Source organism: Symphalangus syndactylus, chromosome 4 (assembly GCF_028878055.3).
Source record: "Symphalangus syndactylus isolate Jambi chromosome 4, NHGRI_mSymSyn1-v2.1_pri, whole genome shotgun sequence".
NCBI lineage: Eukaryota > Metazoa > Chordata > Mammalia > Primates > Hylobatidae > Symphalangus > Symphalangus syndactylus.
Genome location: NC_072426.2, coordinates 60,248,583 through 60,269,212, shown reverse-complemented (window position 1 = coordinate 60,269,212; position 20,630 = coordinate 60,248,583). Strand labels below are relative to the sequence as shown.

The 20,630-nt window shown below is 37.7% G+C and overlaps 1 protein-coding gene across 41 annotated transcripts in view; it reads right to left on the bottom strand.

Annotated features, from left to right (window-relative positions):
* The window catches only part of CAMK2D (calcium/calmodulin dependent protein kinase II delta), a 319,411-nt gene extending 299,627 nt beyond the window's left edge, over positions 1–19,784 (bottom strand). For 15 of the 41 annotated variants that reach the window (XM_055274760.2, XM_055274748.2, XM_055274756.2 and 12 more), the window contains exons 1-2: positions 18,640–18,843; positions 16,960–17,054 (exon numbers count right to left, since the gene is read on the bottom strand). In XM_055274760.2, coding sequence (XP_055130735.1) covers positions 16,960–17,054; positions 18,640–18,704 — 160 coding nt within the window. In that variant the 5' untranslated portion in view covers positions 18,705–18,843. Of the gene's footprint in view, positions 1–11,839; positions 12,714–16,959; positions 17,055–18,639 lie in introns of those variants that run through there. The other 26 variants (XM_055274763.2, XM_055274750.2, XM_055274764.2 and 23 more) reach the window with 4 other exon arrangements.
* Between the last annotated feature and the right edge of the window lie 846 nt (positions 19,785–20,630).

Below are 20,630 nucleotides of genomic sequence, written 5' to 3'. Positions count from 1 at the left end.
GCAAGGCACAAGAAATAGAATATTCATGATGATGAACCATATTCAACTTTGGTAATATGACATCCAGGATGAACCAATTTATGTTTTCATAGCATGTACTACCTATTTCTGATCTATGATAATTTTTATCTATAAGTAGTACTTTCCTACTGATAAAAACTATGTACAACCCTGAGCCATCAAAAGCTGCCTGTAGAGTCCTTTGTTTATGCAGAAAAATGGAATGAAATTGAAGAGTAATAAGGGAAACTTAGATTGTAAATTAAAGATTTCCCAGGTTTCACTTTCAAGTAGAAAAAGAAATATGCTACTGAACATTCCAAAATGACATCATTCTGGCAGTTATTCCTAGAGAATAAAATTTTCTTTTCAATTTTTTGTTTTCTAACTGCCTCCCTCACCTCATCTCTCTGCTAGATGCAACTTGGAAGGAACATAATAGAATGACAATATCAAGGATTTTGCTATTAGCTAGTTTGGGTTTAAATTCTAGTTGCTCTATTATTACTAGCCGTGTGAATTAAGAAAAATTAATGTAAACAAAAGATACCTCTTCTCCTTAAATCTTTAAAAAATGCCAGAATCTCTGCAGTCTCACTTTGCTGAGCTATAGGTTCTGGGAGCCATTTTTGGACACTTTGGTGCTAGATTCAAGGCCTGTACCTGCTAATGATTCAGGTTGTTACTACTACTGCACAGTGTTTTTGGTTGTCTCCTTTCTACAGTCTCCAAAGACCATCTAACTTCTCAACCCCACTTCTATTTCTCTTCTTCTCAACAGAACTATAACTGTCCTCTTCTCCACCTCAAAACCTTTCGGTATGTGCTGTTTTCTCACTCTTGGTGCCTGCTGAGGAAAAAGAATGCATTTTCCCCAAGCTAATCTCTTATTCTCACTCATGCCCACAACCTCCTCAACTGTGCCCAATAAATACCACCCTCTTTCTTTGCATTATCAGTCCTTCTCTTCCTTACTTAGTCTTTTTCCTCTTCTTTCAAATAAGCTTTGGTTTTATTTATCCCCAAAGTTTATTCCCTGGAATTACTCCCAATTCTCTTTTTCTCTTTTATCTTCCCTACTTTTTTTTTTTTTTTTTTTTTTTGAGATAGAGTCTCACTCTGTCGCCCAGGCTGGAGTGCAGTGGCGCAATCTTGGCTCACTGCAAGCTCCGCCTTCTGGGTTCATGCCATTCTCCTGCCTTAGCCTCCTGAGTAGCTGGGACTACAGGCGCCCGCCACCATACCCAGCTAATTTTTTGTATTTTTAGTAGAGAAGGGGTTTCACAGTGTTAGCCAGATGGTCTGGATCTCCTCATCTCGCGATCCGCCCGCCTAGACCTCCCAAAATGCTGGGATTACAGGCGTGAGCCACCATGCCCAGCCCCCTATTTTCTTAAACAAGCAAGCTTTTGCATGTTATCTCCATTTGTTCCTCAATCCCAAGAAAGTCATTAATTCTTTATCCTTCAGCAAACATTAAATACCTATTTTATTTTATGCAGTGTGCGAGGTTCTGAGCATATGAAAACAAGTAACAGTCTAATGACCCAATCCTCGTCACCTTGTCCTAAACACTATTGAAATTCTGCCATATGGGACATCAAGGCCTTTTCTTAGTCTTCATTTCTCTCTACTTCTCTACAATTCTGAACATTACTAGCCACCCCTCCTTTGCAAAAATTCCCTCCCTCAGAATTCAAATCACTGCATTATCCTAATTTCCTTCATACCTTTCTGCCATATCCTTCCATTTATCCGAAACTAGCCCTCTTTTCATCCATTAAAATGCAGTATTTCCCTACACCACTATCCTAGGCCCTCTTTTCTTTCCTTTCTATACTCTCCATTGTTATCTTATCCACTAGCATAGCTTCTACTATCTTCTCGGTGCAAATAAATCACAAAACTGATTATCATAGCCGCAAAATTGATTATCACAGTTTTACAGATAAGAAAACCAAGGCTTGGGAAGGTCACAAGAACTTGGAAGTGGTAGAGCCACTTCTTGAATCTTGGCAATCTGATTTCATAGCCAATGCTGGTAACCTATACAGTACATTGCGTGTTCTCCAGAGGCACTTTCTTAAGGACCACACCCAATTTTCAAAGGTCTTTTTGATAAGTCAATGTGAATATATTGCGTATACCTCAAATACATATCAATTAATCATCTTCCCTCATCAAAATCAGTTCTTGATTCTCACTTCTCAATTAGTTACATGAAAACTAATTCTCCCCATGACTCAGCTTTGAAACTTCAGTCCTCCTGCCACATCTGTTATTATCTTAAGGTTTCAGAATCTCAGTGTCTCTCATACTCTAGGCCAATCCATCCTATTCATTCACTGCTACCAAGTAACATCATAGAGGCTCTCTTTAATGTGTCTCTGGTATACTTAAGAGCACATTCGCAATTTGGTAAACTACCTTTACGTGTTTTTAACCTTTTCTTTCCTGATTTCCCAGATTGTCTATTCTTTGCCCAAATAAACATTTTTGGTTCTTCCCTAAACACTGATACTTTCCTGCATTCCTGTGTCTTTGTCCTTCTTTCTTCCTTCTATGCACTGCCACTTCTGCTTCCTCAATGTTAGCTTTCTTGCTTCTGCCATTAAATGTCATCACTAGGCTACACTGAATTCTCATAATACTTTCTTCTGATACTGAAGATACATATATATCTTCTCCATAATTATCTATGTGTGTCTCCTATTCATCAAACCAGTTTGTAAGTTTTTTGTGGGAACTGGTCATATATTATCATCTTCATGCCCCCACAACTTACTTTCGACAAGCATAATACAAATAGTTTTTCTCTTCTAATATCTTTTAGATAAAATGCTATCCTCACTTTCTTTCCTCATTAATAGTAGATATAGGCTGTCACATTCCTCAATATTAATGTTAAGCTCCCAAAGGTAATTGCAGAAAATAAGTGATGTAGAGTTTATTTTCTTGGGGATAAAGCAGGATACAAAATGTTTTAAAGATAGAACATTTTTATAGGAATAGGATTTCTGACCCAGAAAGCTGGGCAAATTCCAATCCAGGTACTTCACTCCTGTTCCCCTAATCCTTCTGGGATTTCAGCTAGATAACACTGTCTCCTCCATTCTCTGGCCCAGGAAGGAATATGATGTACCCTACAAAACAGCTGCAACATGCCACACAGGGATGGCAGGCCTTACAGCAGTGGGCACAGGAGTCTCTGAATGTCCCTTACCCACACTCCAGAAGTACTACAGAACTCAATTAGGAAATGTCTGAAGGTCTTTGAATGAAAGATGCTAAATAAGCATTAGTGTGAGTTACAATAATTTTCCAAAGACTCATTTCTCACGCCCTTTCCCTCTTTTATCCCCTAAGCTTGTTATAGAAGGGCTGAATAAATTATTTGCATTCAGGGTGAAGGAGAAATTATCCTCTCAAAGCTAAGTGCTATTTTTAAAATTGACCTTGTGTGTGTGTTCACTGTATATCTCTAATACTGGTATTTCTAAGTTTAGATTTATTTGGTTTGGATTATTTCAAAACATATACCTTAAAACCTTCTATCTGTTTTAAAGTTTGTAGAAGGTCAACAAATATTAACTCAATTTCTATAAATCATTATTATTTTAAAAGTGACCTCAATGATCCTTTAGCCACCCCTGTTCATGCCTCAGAGCCTCTTTATTATTTTATGTTATTGGGAGATTATGGACATTATGATTATCAGCACTAAATGGAGGATACAGTGTTGCAGGTAACCCAATAATTGGTTCTCTGTCAATACAAGACAGCATATGTTTGTTTCTTTCAAACGGACTTTTTAAAAGTTAACAATTAAATCTTGTTTTCCCTTTTCCTGGTCACACAGATGCATTGGGTGAAGGGGGCAAAGTCAACCCAAGGAAATTTTTCCCAAAAATAACTTCAAAAGTTACAGAAAAGTAGGTCTCAATCCTATCTATAGGAGGTAAACAGTTCTCGTTGACAGCTTTTATTTTTCTTTCTCTAATTCTATTAGAATGAAAAATGGCCTGAAATCAGGAGATCTACATTTAAGGAACAGGAGTGACTCTGATACTAAAATTCGACTTGAGGTCTGGAATTAGGATTTTTCCCAACCTGCTTTCTAATGATTCTACCAACCCTGAGGCACTATTTTTGAAGTCAATAGGCTTTCTGCTCTACTCCCAAAGTTCCTACATCAACCAAAAAAAAAAAAAAATCTACCATTAATAATATATATATACATTGAGTAAAACAATGATCCTTTTTACCCCCTTTAAACTACAAGGCAAGCAGTCCTCAAAACTAATAAAAATAGCAAAATCTTACATATTAATTTTTTTTACTGTTGCTAAAATTCTTCTAAAAACAGGGAAAAAATTGCATGGCTGGGCCTTGCTAGGGAGACTAAATATTTAAATCGAAGTTGTCTTCTAAGTGAATGGAAGACTGTTTCATTATTTAAATCATGGGCATAAAGAAGTGACTACTTCCCTACTACCAGCTTATGCCAAATTATGAACTATATCACAGAATTAATCTAACAGAATTTTGAACTTTTTTAAAAAAAAAAAAACATTCAATAGTTGGGAAGAGCGTATGCAAATATTACTGCTAAAAGTTCTAGGTCCTCAAATGTGTATTCATTAATCATAAGATGATATCATTTGGGAATCATTTTATTCCTTTATGTATTCAATAAATACCTGTGGTGGGTGCCAAACACTACTCTTGACAATAGGCATTCAAGCAGTTAATAATGTCAGTACCATTTTTAGATCTCTTAGTTTTGGATTTGAGCAGAAACCTATGAACTTTTTTTAAAGTCATTACTCCATATTGCAACTATAGGAACTACATTTTCTTGTTTATAAATACAAACTGGATTGTCTACTGCACTTCTAAAGTACTAGCTGATTTTTTTAAAAAAATTCTAATTATCCTCCCGTCCTTTATTTTCTACTTAGTCACTCTTAATTTTTTTGTATTGCCCCAAGGCTCACTAAAACAAAATATGAGGTAGGTAAGAGGTTAATTATTCCTCTCTTATCACCTGTTCATTTCAAATAACTCAGTGTTGTAAAATTCTACAATCTGCCTTATTTAAGAACCTCCAACAGCTCTTGCCATACTTAATGATTCATTGGAAGAAAAAACTCCCATTCTTTTCACCCGTTTTTGCATGTTTCATGAAACTCTATACCTGATAAGTCGATCACCAAGAGTTAGAAAGTGCTTATCTCAAGTTCAGTCTTTATTGGTATGTTCCAATATTCTGGCTTCTCATGAGTATTTTTTCAACATATACTTTGAACTTGTTTTTTTTCCTACCTATCTCTCAGTTCAAAACTGATTCTTTTGGAAACCCAGTTCAAACATCAGCTCCTCTAGGAGGTTTTCCCTGACCTCTCATCAACCCAACAGTTATCCCCTACACCTCAGAACCCAGTAAACACTCCCATTGTTAGATTTATCAACCTGAATGGTAATTTTACTTGACTTTACATCTGTTCACCTTGAAAGGAGGGACTTTTGTCCTTTGCACCTTCATTTATCCAGCACAAAGCAGAGGACCAGAACATGGTGAATAAGCATTTTTTATCAAATTGAAATTGAAATTTAGAATCACGCTCCTTAAAATTCAATTTCTAGCTCGCATACTTTGTCATTGGTGGAAACATACAAAATTTACAGGAAGTAATTAGGCAAGAATAATTTTGATGATATTTAATCCTCTAACCCATTAATTCTACTCTATGAATATTTCCTAAGAAACTAATCAGAACTATAAAAAAGTTATACAAAAGAATGTTTATAATAGTGCCAGTCATCATGGCAAAAAGCAAAAATTAAAAAAAATTACTAGGAATACCAAAATAATTAATTGGTGTTCTAGTCACTTACTGAAGTATAATTCACTTATTAAGAATTCAAAAGATTTGCAGTACATAGGGAAATTTTATAATTTTAAGTAAAAAAGCAGGACACAAAATTGTAATATTTTAGTCCAGTATTCTGAAGAAAAAGAAAGTGACAAAATGTTAACAGTGCTTGTTTGGGGGAAATGAACTACAAATGTGTCTTTCCCTCATTCTATTTTTCCGTATTTCCCCAAATTCTGTAATTAGAATATATATATTTTATGATACGATTATTTTAAAATGTATTTATACAAAATTATAATAAAGATTTATTTCAGAGTTATGTCTGAAGTTTGTAATTCTCTCTATATCTAACAAATATTAATATTTAGTATTAAAGCATATAAAATTCACTTTATCAAAGTAATAAAATATTCATCATGGATACAATTTCTACAAAACTGCCAAAATGTACACCTGAACTAACTCCCCAAATCACTATTCCCACTATGATTAAAGGCTGTAAGTCATCATTTAAAAATATGATAGGAATACTTTTATGAAAAGAATATTTTCTCATATGTAATAGCTATAAACAGAATGTAATATATAATATGAAATATATTAGAATAGATATTAGAAAGATGTCTCTAATTTAGTATATATATTAGCATTGTAAAGCTATAGAATTACGAACCACCACCCCCTGCCCCCGCCCGCCCAGTGTCTTGCAACATATCACACAAGAAATTTCCTTGAGGAGGGAACATAAGTAAGTGCTTTTCAACATGCATTCTGTTTAAAGGACCTTCCAATACAGAAACAAGTACACTCTCCCTCACCAAATTTCTCAACTGACAGACACAGCAGTTGAAACAGCTGGCCTCTAACTGCCTTTACTAAAAAAATCAAATATCCTCTAAGCTAATAACATCCATGATATGTATATCTAAAATTCTATAAAGTATCACCATACTGCTTAAAGATGAGCTTTGTCAAAAAATAAATGAAAAAGTAATCAGATACCTCTGTAGAATGGATCAAAATTTTTTTAAACTCAAACATGTTAAAATAATTTAATCATGACATGAGACTGGAATTATTAAAGTGGTGCTGATGGACACACAAACCATGAAAATGTTAGCCCTCATTAATGAGCCACTTTATAATACATGGTTTAAAAAAAGAGCAGCAATAAGAATTTGCAAGTAGTTGCTCAAAAAGAAAATGCTGAATTATACAAAACTCTTTCCAATAAAGCAGAATTTGTCATGACAGAACTTATGAAATAATTTGTGAATTAGAAATTAATTTATAGAGTTACTGTATGTTATTTGACATGAAGTCTTAGTCAATTTTCATTTACTTTGCCAGTCATAAGTTTCTCTTTGAAGCATGTCTATTTCAAGACACAGAATCTTATTTGGTCATGCAATTATTTGTCCACTTATCCAACAAACATTTACAAATATCTGCAATATTAACTACTGTGCCAGGCGCAGACTGAAAGATAAACTAAGAAATGTCACAAAATGCCTGAAGGCCACAACATGTATGACTGCAATACAAGGGGAGAAATCTGGCAAGCTCCATAAGATATGAAATATCTATTCAAAGGACAAAGAAGCAGACAACAATCTCTCTGGCTAGAGAAAGTAAGGAGAGGTGGGGGAAGAAGTTAGAGACCATGGAGGAGGCAGGACCTGCACTGGATCTTAAAGGAGAGAGTACTGCAACAGTACCAGGTGTACTCACTCCATCAGGAAGATGGAGCAGGAACTTTCTCCTTCCCTGTGAACAGATTGCTTACTCCCTTCTCTAGCAGGCTCACCTAATTTATTCAAAACACGACCTCACACATCAATCTTTTCAGGAAATCTGTGACAACAACCTCCCCGAGCCTGTCTCTGCATGCTCTCAAAGGCCCTGTGCACGCGTCTATCACAGCCCTTTCACTCTACTAAATGCCAGGCTGCCATCCACACTCATAGGCTAGGAAATACTTGAGGAAGGAATGTCTGTCTTTCACCTCTGTATCTCTAAAACTTATCAAGTTGCCCAGCAAAGCGAGTGCTAAAAGATCTAATGATGAGCTGAATAAACGAATAAAAAATGTGCACCTATTATCTACCAAACCCATTTAGGAGGCTATCTAAAAGAGTTGAAGCAGCCAGGCACAGTGAGTAGCTCACGCCTGTAATCCCAGGACTTTGAGAGCCTGAGATAGGGGGATTGCCTTACAGCCAGGAGTTCAAGACCAACCAGCCTGGGGAACACAGAGACACTCTATCTTTACAAAAAATAAAAACAAACAACTACTTGGGCATGGTGCCATATGACTGTAGTTCCAGCTACTCAGGAGGCTGAGGCAGGAGGATCACTTGAGCCCAGGCATTGGAGGCTGCAGTAAGCTAGGTTCTCACAAATGCACTACAGCCTGGGTAACATAGAAACTGTGTCTCAAAACACAAAACGAAGAGTTGAAGCAAAAAGAAAAGAGAGTTCAAATTGGCATGGTGAAAAGGAAGAAATGAAAAAGGTGTTGAGATGGGATAAGAAAAAAATCAGGCATGCTTGAAAGCTTAGGAAAATTATTGTGCCATTCACAGAGGGGGAAAGTTGATGAGTCTACTGGGAATATGCCGAGTTTGGGGCTGTATTACTAACAAATAACCCTCAGCAGAAATTCAAATTATCTAGAACATTGCCTCAGAAAAATGCAAAAGTACTTATTTCCTCAACAAAACATCAAATTTTAATTTAAACACTAATAGCATAATATGGCATATATCAACTATCCACAATTTCTTTATAAAATAGAAAATTTTGATAAATTTCCACTTACTATATTTACATTTAATAAGTTACTTTTATATAAGTTATTCATGCTTTATTTCAATGTGTATACACTATCATTAATAAAATTTCGGCCAGGTGCAGCGGCTCACGCCTGTAATCCCAGCACTTTGGAAGGCCTAAGTGGGTGGATCACAAGGTCCGGTGTTCAAGACCAGCCTGACCAACATGGTGAAATCCCGCCGCTACAAAAAATGCAAAAATTAGCCAGGCGTGGTGGCACGCACCTGTAATCCCAGCTACTCAGGAGGCTGAGGCAGGAGAATCGCTTGAACCTGGGAGGCGGAGGTTGCAGTGAGCTGAGATAGCACCACTGCACTCCAGTTGGGTGACAGAGCGAGACTCTGTCTCAAAATAAATAAATAAATAAATAATTTAAAAAAAATTTTATCAGACATAGGAAGAAAATAATTTCTTGTTACTAAAAAAATTCCAAATAAATTAAGCATTGCCTATATTTAAGAGAGAGGGTAAATTTATATACTAATATATGAGAAGTAATGCATTTTATTCCATGAGTTTACACATATACCACACAAAATAAAATAAAATACAATTTACCTAGAAAATGGCTACATATATTTATTCCATGAATGACTGACTGGCCCACTGAGATCAGCCAGTTAATTAAAAAACCCCAGGGTATGAAGAAATAAAAAGAGGTTTCTCTCCTAAAAACGTTAGGGATAGTGATTAGCTCTTGGGGAGATACAAAGGATAGGGATCAACAAAAAGCACACAGGTAGCTTCAAAAGTAGGGAGAATGTTCTAATTATTGAGTGGAGGCTTATTGGGTGCTTATTGTTATAAAATTAAATATATATGATATGATTATATATATCAAATTATATGCAATAAAACTTTTAACATTCCTATGTAATCAATCTAACTAAAGGAAAATAGGAAACCTATTGTAAAACAATTAACTGTATATAAATATTATATCACAATGCTTTCTGTGTACCTTTATACTACTTGCTGCACCTAAGTTATTTTTCCAACAAATATAGAACTTGACAATTTTATATTTTTCTTTAAATTGCCACATTTTTGTAAGAATTTGCTACATATGGGCGCGGTGGCTCACGCTTGTAATCCCAGCACTTTGGGAAGCCGAGGCGGGCGGATCACGAGGTCAGGAGATCGAGACCACAATGAAACCCCGTCTCTACTAAAAATACAAAAAATTAGCCGGGCATGGTGGCGGACGCCTGTAGTCCCAGCTACTCGGAGAGGCTGAGGCAGGAGAATGGTGTGAACCTGGGAGGCGGAGCTTGCAGTGAGCCGAGATTGCGCCACTGCACTCCAGCCTGGGTGACAGAGCGAAGACTCCGTCTCAAAAAAAAAAAAAAAAAAAAAAGAATTTGCTACATACAACAATGTTGTTCAAAAGGAAACTACAAAACAACAAAAATTTGTCTTCCATTGTTCACTGGTTAAACAAGATGAACCAGAAGAGTAGAACAGCTTTCTGAGTAGGTTTCTCTGGGCTTCGGTTAAGGGCTGAGTTTTTGTTTGCAGTGACAACTGAATCATTTAGAAGAAGTAATCCTAGAAACTTACTGTATAGTGAGATATTTTTAATCAGTTAATGAATCAAGTTTACCAAAACACTGAACTCCTCTTTAACCATTTTCCTACCATTTTATAATAATAACATTTTTCACTATATTGTTTTCCTTCCAGAAGACAGCATGGAGGGACTGTCTGAAACTTCACTTTGATCTTGTTACAGTAGCATTTAAAAGACTATCTTCTCTCACAGGTTGGAACTCTAAATGTATTTTCCCAAAGAAATACTCAATTCCCCACACTGCAATGGGAAGATAAAATGTAAGGCATAGTGCTTTGTATGAAGGACTCTGAAGTCTGTAAGATCAGTTAAGCACACACAGGTAAATACAGAGAAGTTAAGATAAGTTCTCTCTAACAGCAATTAACAGGAGGTGACAGTGGAAAGAGTCAGAATTTACAGTCAGAGAAAACCAGATTGAAATCCTGACTCTTAGCACTTACTAATTTTGAGGCCTTATACAAGAGCCTCAGTATACTTTTTTAAAATGGACATAATATTGTTCTAGGAGGCTGCAGTGTGGATTAAATAAAACAAACTATCTTGTAAATATATACCTATTGTCTCATAGAAGGGGCTCTTCAAATAATGGCTATTAATATTTATATTTTTCTAAATTATTATTAATGATGAAGATGGCATTATTGATTTTGGTAGTAATAAACATAGTTCTAAGGAGTTAAAGTGAGACTGTAACACCAGAAAAGGGGGTCAGGTAACTAAAAAAATCAATGATGTCATTGTGTCATTGTGTGTAATTACAATGATAGTTAAGAGATTTAAAAACAAAACCAAACAAACTTAACAAAAAAGCTGCCCTCTCTCCTCTTCAAACCTACCAATTTCCCTGTGCTAGAGTAAGAGAAGTTATGGCAGATGAAAGGTCTATGATTTCTCCTTAAGTATTGCTAAATCTCTCTCAACTGGAATTAGAGGAATTTTGTCACTTAAGAAACAGCCTACTTCATTTAAAATAATTTTATTCTAAAAATAACTGTATACTGATAATTACAACAAATTTACCATATGAATAACATAACATTTTGTTATAATCAGATATTTAAACTACTTTGAGCAACTTCCCCAAATCATTTATTTAGACTTTTTTTTTTTGGTTGAGTGGGGGTGGGGTGGTACTTAAGCCCCATCGACATTATAGCTTTCAGAATTTCTTTAAATCAATACTATATGAAAGCCTTTCTTTATCTCCCTGGGCAGAAATAATCTTGTCCTCCTTTAAAAGCCCATAGTACTTTATTCATGCTTGAATTGTAGTGCCATTTATGTCTTCTATTATGTCTATTTAGGTAGATAGCCTTTGTTTTTCCTAATACTGTCCACTAAAATCATTTAATATTTATTAAATAAACACATAAAATAAAGACATGTGAATATGTTTAATGATCTATAAAGTGATTTGAAATATAAAGATATGTTTTAGAGTTAAAATATTGCTAATACTCCATTTAATGCATTGCAGTGCAGTTTACTAAAAATACTATTGTAACTTAAAATCTTTAACACAGCCTCTATGTAAATAATCATTAATTTCCAATGATTTATGAAAACACTGCATACATTACACCCCAATAAATGGGGAAGACTGATGTTAAGAAATATACCAACCCAGCCCTATAAATACTATGAGTCAAACTCAGTATAAGCCCAAGGAAAAGACTTTAAAAATAAATTAAAATTCTAGTTAACAAAAAAGTTAGATGCCCAAGAAAAGCCCAGTTCATATAAGATTTCTAGTAATTCGTGATTATTACCATTAAAAAGATCCATAAAAGGTGATGTACTGCTAAATTTTAATTTTTATATTGTTTATTCAACGTTTCAATGGAAATGAGAAGTATTAATCTAATTGTCTAAACAAAGTTCTCACACAATCAGGTAGAGGTTTACACTAGTTATTAATATCACAGTATGGCACCTGACAACCACTTTCTTTATTAAGTTTTCTTCATTTAATGAAATACAGAAAAGAATTCTATTATTTCCTGGAAGTGTGGATACACTTTTTTTTTATTATTTGTATCACCTAACTAGTTCTGAATAGCAGTAATGTTTTCATTCAACGAAAGAAGAAAATGAATGTTTAATATCAAGACCTATAGAAGAATGTAAATACAACTAAACATAAGTAAAGGATACAAAATAATAAGGATGACACATGCCACTCCTGGGTCCATAACTGAAGAGTTGTGGAGATTCCATGTACAAATATAAAAAATGATTTACTAATTTTTTTCTTAAAACATTGTTCTTGCCAAGAAACCTTCAAATTTTAATTTGTCCAAATTGTTCCAGTTTGCCAAATCAATAATATATAATCAGAACTTAATCCATCTACATAGTCTCAGTTCTACTTCCAATTCAAGACAAGTAACCATGAAGTTGAGAAATTACGGTACTTTCTTGACTGCCTGGATGCCAAAAATACAAGTAGCAAGAATTAGTTTTTAACATCCCTTTTATAACATCAAAAAAGGTTACTTAGGGATATATATATCTGGATATATATATATATATATACACACACACACACACACACACAAAACATTAAGATTTTATAGATGAGGCCTAATTTTGTATACATGGTCAAGTGGTTTTATAAAGTCCTGATTTATGTACTACCAACATCACCAATTTAGGAATTAATAAAACTAGTAAAATCAAAGAATATCAAAATGACTTAACTGATTAAGCCTGAAGTTTTACAGAAATATAAAATGAAATCCCTTTTAACTTTAGCAATGGAGTAGAGGTAAAATATACTTGTAATAACTTATTTTTTAACCCTATACTATATTTTACAAAAACAGTGACTGTGACACATCAGAATCTATATAACAGTCAAATGGTTTCTAACGATCAAGAAATACACTGGGAGATGAATGTCAAGAAGCCATTACTTCCACATAAAATATTTTACCACCACGAGGCTTTGAAATGCAAAATAAATCACAGGTACTATTTCTAAAGATATGTGCCATCAGAACCATCAGTCCACTGGATTCTGAACTGCAGTCACAGCTCTTCTTGGACTTTATATAATTTGATAACAGTGTATAGTTCTAAACATGTATCAATAAACAGAATATCAAAGCAGCAGAAAAAAATTGGCTTTTGTTAAGTACTAACCTAACTGTGTTTGGGATTAAAATGGTGTAATTTCTAATTCTCATGGTGAAAATATAAGGCAAAAATTCTATTATCACTATTCAACATTTACTAAGTATGCCCTCAATGCCCATCTAACAAAAACTTTTTAGAAGACAGAAATTACATATAAAATATAAGATGCTTGAGATGCTTCCATACTACTTTTTATTTTCAAAATAAGCCAAATTATATATGAGTGTATTCATCTACATGCTCAGTATAATGAATGTTCTATGCATGCACATGCTAACACAAAAGGTAAGAAATTCTTCAATTGACTCGGAGTTCCCCAAATATGGTATGTATGACTAACAGCTGAGAGGAAATACAACTGAAACTGTCTGCTGGAAATCCATTAAAATCCAGGCACAGAAAAATGCCTGGTTGACAGTATAGTTGGATGTGCAAATTTATGTAGGAATGTAGCCAAATTTTTGGCAATTCCCTCATGGTCTTAGATTTATTAACAATAGCCCTTTCTTTTTCAGTTGTAATGTTATATTTAAAGAACATTAGTGGAGTTGGAGGACCTGCCTGGTCTTTAAAACAAATAGACTAAAGGCTTGGGTATACAGAGTCATGGAATTTCAAATACAAACAAAAATTTGCACAAAAAAAGTATGCTACACAAAAGCTTCCATATGCAACTCTCAAAAATCAGTACCTTAGAAAAAACAAGCATACTATTTTGCAATTCTTTCTACATTTACCTTTGAATATATTATTTTAAAAATTTTTCTGCAAAAATGATTTGTATCATTACTTTCTCTGAAATGAGTGTTATTAAAAGAATTCATACGTTAAGATATATCCTCTTAATATACTACTTCACGGATTTATTTTCAGTATTTGCTTGTTGTTAGGAGTAAATTAAGTACTTAACTCTTACAAGTCATTTAACAACCACATTTGATTCTCATTACTCTGTACTGAGCCCCTTCTATGCTCTCAATTCTGTGGAATGTTATATCAAAAATGAAAGCATAGTATTTTTTTCTTCAAGAGTTTATAATTCAATATGAGTACAAATTAAACAAATGTATTCATTCAAAGGCACAAATATTCTACAACCAGCTCTGATTAGTGTGACAACATAAAATAAAATTGTTGACCATTTTGAAGGAAAAGTTCTGTAATTTTTCAGGAGAACAATAATAAGAGGTAAAATTGACACAATACTTTGCAGTTTAAGAAGTGATTCTCATTGAATTTCCTGAATCCTCAGAACACCCCATGAGACTCCATGAGTATGATTTCCCGTTTTACTGGTGAAGAACCTGATATCCAGAAAAGGAAAGAGACGAAACCAAATTTATGCCTAAGTAGTAGAGCGAAGATTCAAACGTAGTTCTCACAGCTAAATCAAGGCTGCCACTGGATTTATAAGTTCTTTCATAAAAGTAATCTAATTTGATCATTATGACAACTTTATTAGATAATAATAGCAGATAATATTCATTGACTGCATATAGTGGGACAGGTGCTGTTGTTCTATGCTATGTTAATTCATTCACTCCACACAAAACCCTATGAGGAAGGGTTCTGTTATTACTCCTATTTTACAGATGAAGAAACTGAGGCTCAGAGAAACAAGTTAACGTGCTCAAGATCACACAGCCAGTAGGTATGGGCAGCAGAAGTTAAACTCAGAGCTTCTGGTTGCAGCATTAATAATGTTCTTCACCACCAGCTCACTCTTAGGTAGGTTAACATACAACAGGTTAAGAAACTTACCCAAAGTCACAAGGAAAAAACATTGCAGAGAATGGGCAAGAATAATGTCTCCTAACTCTTCACCCTCGTTCCTTTTCCTAAGTAGAATAATTAAAATCATTACATCTAGAAGGGGTAAAAAGCTTTGGGACGTGTAGGTAGTTCTTTGAAGCAGAATATGAGCAAGTAAGGAACAATGGTGAAGTAGCAAGGAGAAAAGATTCCATCAGGCCAAAGAAGGCTTCTTTTCCAAAGATTGAAGGGAAAAGAGAGTGAAATGTATGTGATCAGGGCTAAGTATATTTGTTATTCTGATTTAGGGAGGACAAATTCAGACTAGTGAAGAGGGATGGCTCTAATTAAGAAAGTTAGTAAAAGTGAAGCACTACATTGATTTGTTTTGAAAGAAACACCACCAAAAATCTTGGAATAGGTATTGTAATGCTTTCAAAAGAAATGATACCCCCACCACAGCCAAAAGTATCTAGCACACAGAAGGAAATAAGAGAAGCACTGAAAGATTCTAACTACACATTTTCATTTTTTTTAATTAAAATGTCACTTATAGTTTAGCAATTCCTTTTCATTGTTAAAACCTTCCTGTGGAGTAGAGACTAAGAGAACATAATTAACATAATATTCTTGTCATTAGTTTTCATACCATGATTCTATGGTGCTGGTTACTTTATAGATCTTTCTCAGAATCATGTCAAAATCAGATGAAGGAAATTAAAACATCCCATGTGAATGGATAAACTAAAATACCAACCTAAACCTAAAGTGCATGTTAAAAGTAGAATTTGCAATAAATATGGAAAAACTAATCATGGCAGAGACCAAAAGCAATGATGCCAGGATTTTGGTAAGAAGCACTTTTGAAAAGACATATTAAATGAGGAAAACTAAACCTAATGGAATTTCTTCTCTCATTACTTAAAATAAACCAGGTCACGGAGATGAGCTTACACTATGGTATTTTGTTCATTTTCATTTCATTTTTATTTCATCAAACCATAAATTCCCATGGAAATACCTCAGACACGTGCCCACAATAATTGGAATTCCTAACATTTCAGCATAAGTACTTTTGCATGAGTTCAACTAAATAAAAAGAATGCAGTGAGAGCCCTCCAAGTTTTTTGGTTATGTCAACAGCTATTTTACGAGTATGAATTATCTCTGTAGCTATAAACTACATGTGTAAAATACATTACATGAGTCTGTGTGAAGCCTTAACGCGAAGACCAAGGTCTGAGCTGCACACAGAAACATCAAAATAAAACTAAACTTCCTAGAATATAGCAATCATAAATTTTTTTCTTACCGAAGCTATTACTGTTAAATATACCTTGATGAATTAAGTTCAAGTGTAACTACAATTGAAATATATGATTCAACTGAGCTATGACCTATTTTCCTCTCAAAAGCAAAAGGGAATTATGACAGTTGTGAGACTTATATTTTTCCATTTCATGGTCTAAAAGTTATTTTAGACTTAAACGATAAGCAAAATGCACCTGACATTTATTTGCTTTAAAATATAGTTATTCATGCTATTGCTCATAGGACAGATAGAATTTTAATAGCAATGTATCAAATAATAATTATATCTTTCCATTTATTTTTAAGCTGTACAGACCAAGAAGCATTCAGGAAGAAAATCATCTCAATATGTAATATGATACCTAAGTCTAAAATTCAGTTATAACTACATGATATATTTACATACAACAGAACCTATATTCAACATGACAAATACAAAATTAACCAATATATGTGGTTGAAAATACCCACCCCTAGCAGAAAGCTTTTTGGTGTTGATAATTTTGGCAGCATATTCTTGTCCAGTAGGAATTTTCATACATCTTCTCACCACTGAGAATGCCCCCCTGGAAACCAATAATTAGCAGGTTATTAATATAACAGATATAATATTTCATTAAAAAATTTATAAAATCTGAGCATTTTTATTGATTTTAGTGGATTGCCAGTGAAGTACAGTAATATCCAGTAAATGAACAATTCTTCCTGGAAACTCACACTTTCTTTAATGTTGAAGAATAAAAGTAAATGTTATTTAACTGGGAGCACACATTATTATCAACAAAATGAAAGGAACTGCCAATTATGACCGCTCTTGTTTGCACAAGAAATTTGAAAACATTTTACAGTTCACACTCAAAGCACCAAATGCTCTGAGAAAAACCCTGCACAGAACAGAGCATACGAGGAGCAGCAAAAAATCTGCTGCCTACTTATTTTGGTAGGAAACAAAAAATTAATGTGGTTCCAAGTAAGTAAACATAACGATTATTTTCATTAAAATATAAATCTTGAGCACATTAGTGTGGTTTAACAAATCCTGGTATGGTGATTTCTCTATGCCTTGTTTTGGACTGGGGGAGGGGAGAGATTTGAATTAAGCTGCTCTTCCGACATATTCTCCATGTTTTAACACCAGACAATATATACATATGTAATTTTTATTACTTTTAAAAATATTTACCTTTCCTTTAATTACAGTATAAACCAACAACATACATATAAACGCACTCCTTTCATAAAAGTAACAGTCGAAACTAGTGAAAGAGGAATTGGGTTTGGGTTCGATGCTACGAAAATCAGCATTCACGGCTCGGCCCCTAGGTCCCTTTGCATAAGTCCTCAGTAGGTCTTCTGCCTCCTGCCCTAACATCTCCAAGTAGTTCTGCCAGTCGGGTGAAGGAGGTGGTTTTACACAATGCTAGGCTACTCTTAAGAGCGCTCTCAGTCTCCAGAGGGCTTTTCCGCTGCCTGTGTAAATAAATCCTCCCAGAGAACGCAAAGATGCACACGTAAATCCTAGGAAGACTGATGGTGAGCGGTAATCTGGTGCAAAGAATAACACTGGATATAGGGCAAGGGGTTGGGTTCTGTTGGGTGGCCCTTTTCCTGGACAGAACTACTGGATGCGAAATAGACTCTATGCCAAGTTGAACTTTCGGCATCAATAAATATGGCACCGTCTAAGGCTGTGAGTTCTCATCAGTACGTGGGTCATACGGCCGACACGCCGGCTAACCAGGAGGCATCTCTATTTACAGAAAACATGATCTATGTTGCATTTTACATGGGTTCTAATTTCCTCTCCAAACACACATTACACACAGGCGCGCGCGCACACTTCTCAGGATGACAGCTACAACTGCAGAGATCGTAAATTCACTAAGTCTCTCAGTGCAGGAGGGTGGGGGACCGGGAGAAGGTGGGCTAGGGACCACCAAAATGAGCCACAGTTGGGGTAAGGGTCCTACCCCTTCTGTGCTCCCTCCCCTTATTAAGACAGCACCTTCCCCAGAGCTGACAAACCAGGGGCCCTCCTCCCACTCCTCTCCCAAACTCCCTCGCCCCAAGACGGAGGCCGGTGGGTCGGGGGCAACGCGACCCGCCCTCAGCTGGAAAGGGGATATGCGGATGCCGGGCAAAAGTGCTTACTTTCCAAGCTCCTCGAAAAGCTGATACTCGTCCGTGAACCTGGTGCAGGTTGTGGTCGAAGCCATCCTCGGTCCGGGCTGTGTGCCCTGGCTGGGAGCGCGACGGACCAGAAGCGAGCAGACGCGCGGCTAACCCCGGGACTGGCCCCGCGGCGCTGTCACCCAGGGCGGCCCTTACTTTCCTGGTCCGAAAGTAGCTCGCCCGCGAAGGAGTGTGCGCAGGGGCGGGGCGGGGCGGGAGGGGAGATGACCAGAAAGGGTGGCGTGGGGTCTCCTCCCCACGGTCCGCCGATCCTCCTCCTCCTGCGGGCCTCGCTTCCTTCTTCTCCACTGGACGCTCCACCCGCCCCTTTTCCAGTCCCTGTCCCCAAATGCAGGGGGTAAAGTACTCAAGAAGAGGGGGCCGGGAAATGGAAAAACAGCCGGGCACGGGGCGAGTGGCAAGCAGTTGCGAAACGATCCGCACTGGAGCAGGAGGGGTAGAAGCAGAGGGGAGGGAGTCCGAGGGGGCGGAGGTGGAGTGCAGCGGGGCCGAGGCCGCGGAGCCCAGAGCGGACAGCCTGAGCCCAGCGGCAGCTGTCAGCAGGCTCAGGCGCGGGGCGCGCCGGGGCTCCGGCGAGCGTGCGCACCCGAGGCCGGCTTCCCTCCGGCGGGCAGCAGCGGCTCCGGGGAAGCGAGGCACCTTGGCGGCCTCGCGCTGCTCACGAGCCCGCGCGGCTTCAAGACGGCGCGGCGAGAGAAAGAGCGCTCGGCTTAGGCGAAGCCTCTTCTGCCGTCCCCAGGCCTCCGTCTCCTCCCCTGGCGCCTCCTCCCGCTGCTCCCTCCGCCCCAGCACCCCCTCCCTGGCGAAGCCCCCTCCTCGCTGGTCCCACACCTCCCTCTAGCGACTCCAAGCCTGTCCCTTCGTGGATCTCTCGCTCTCCCTCCTTTGGTTGCACACACGAGCACACCAGTCTAGGGAGAAACCAGGTGGGTGGAGGAGGATATGCGGGGGAGAAGACTGGAGGTTTGGGTGAATGAGGCGAGACGTCACAGTTACCCATTTAAACCCGCACAGAGAAGCCTGCCTCAATCTGGGGCTGACTGAGCGGGAAGATGCAGGGCAACTCGAGGATGGCCCGAGGCTGCCGCCCTGGGTCGCGTAAGCCCACGCCCCTGTTTTGGGCGCCGGGCAGCAGGGACTTCTCCAGGCCGACTCCCGGGCCACGACACCCGGTGGGCCGAGCAAGGGAGAGCAACCACTTCATCTCCACGCCGCTCAGAGTTGACACAGCAGGGGCCGGATGTGGGCTGTTCATTGCGCTCAGAGAAGGGTCCCAACCCTTCCCACAGCCACTAGCGACTGTCGGGGCAAAGCCCAGTCTCAGCGGGGTTCACTGCGTCGCCACCTACCCAGAACCGGGCGCAGGTTTTCTCCCTCCCCCGCAGCCCCTTCTGCAAGGGGCAATGACGGCCCCTGAGCCACATTTCACTTGCCACCTCCAGGCCCACCTCCCCCGCTGATTTCCAGGACGGTGGCTGAGACTCTGGCAATCCCCAAAGGCCTTTGCTTTGGCTGTGAACGTTGAAAGAATGAAAGCAAAAACTCCGCCACTCAACCACACCTTCCTTTCCCTTCTGAGTAATTCCCCTGTAACCTCAGTAAGTTCCGATAGTAAGGCGAATTCTCGCGATATTTCCCATTCTGGCGGTCGGGGCGAGGTAGTAGGAAGGCTGGGTGTCGGTCACGCGACCCGGCAGGGGCTGACGTCATTCACATCACGTGAACACGTCTAGCCTGTTTCGCTTTGCAAAGGGAAAAAAGAAAAGGGGAGGTCGTGTATGCTTTTGCTTTCAGCCAGATAGTGGCAATTGAGTGCACTCCGTAAATGGCTATCTGGAAAAACCATTTGGCAGTTCAAGAATGTGTCCTTTCCTTTAGCATATCTGCCATTGTTTTCAGTAGGAGGAAAAAAAAGTATGCATTACAATTTAAAATAGATAAACTGCTGC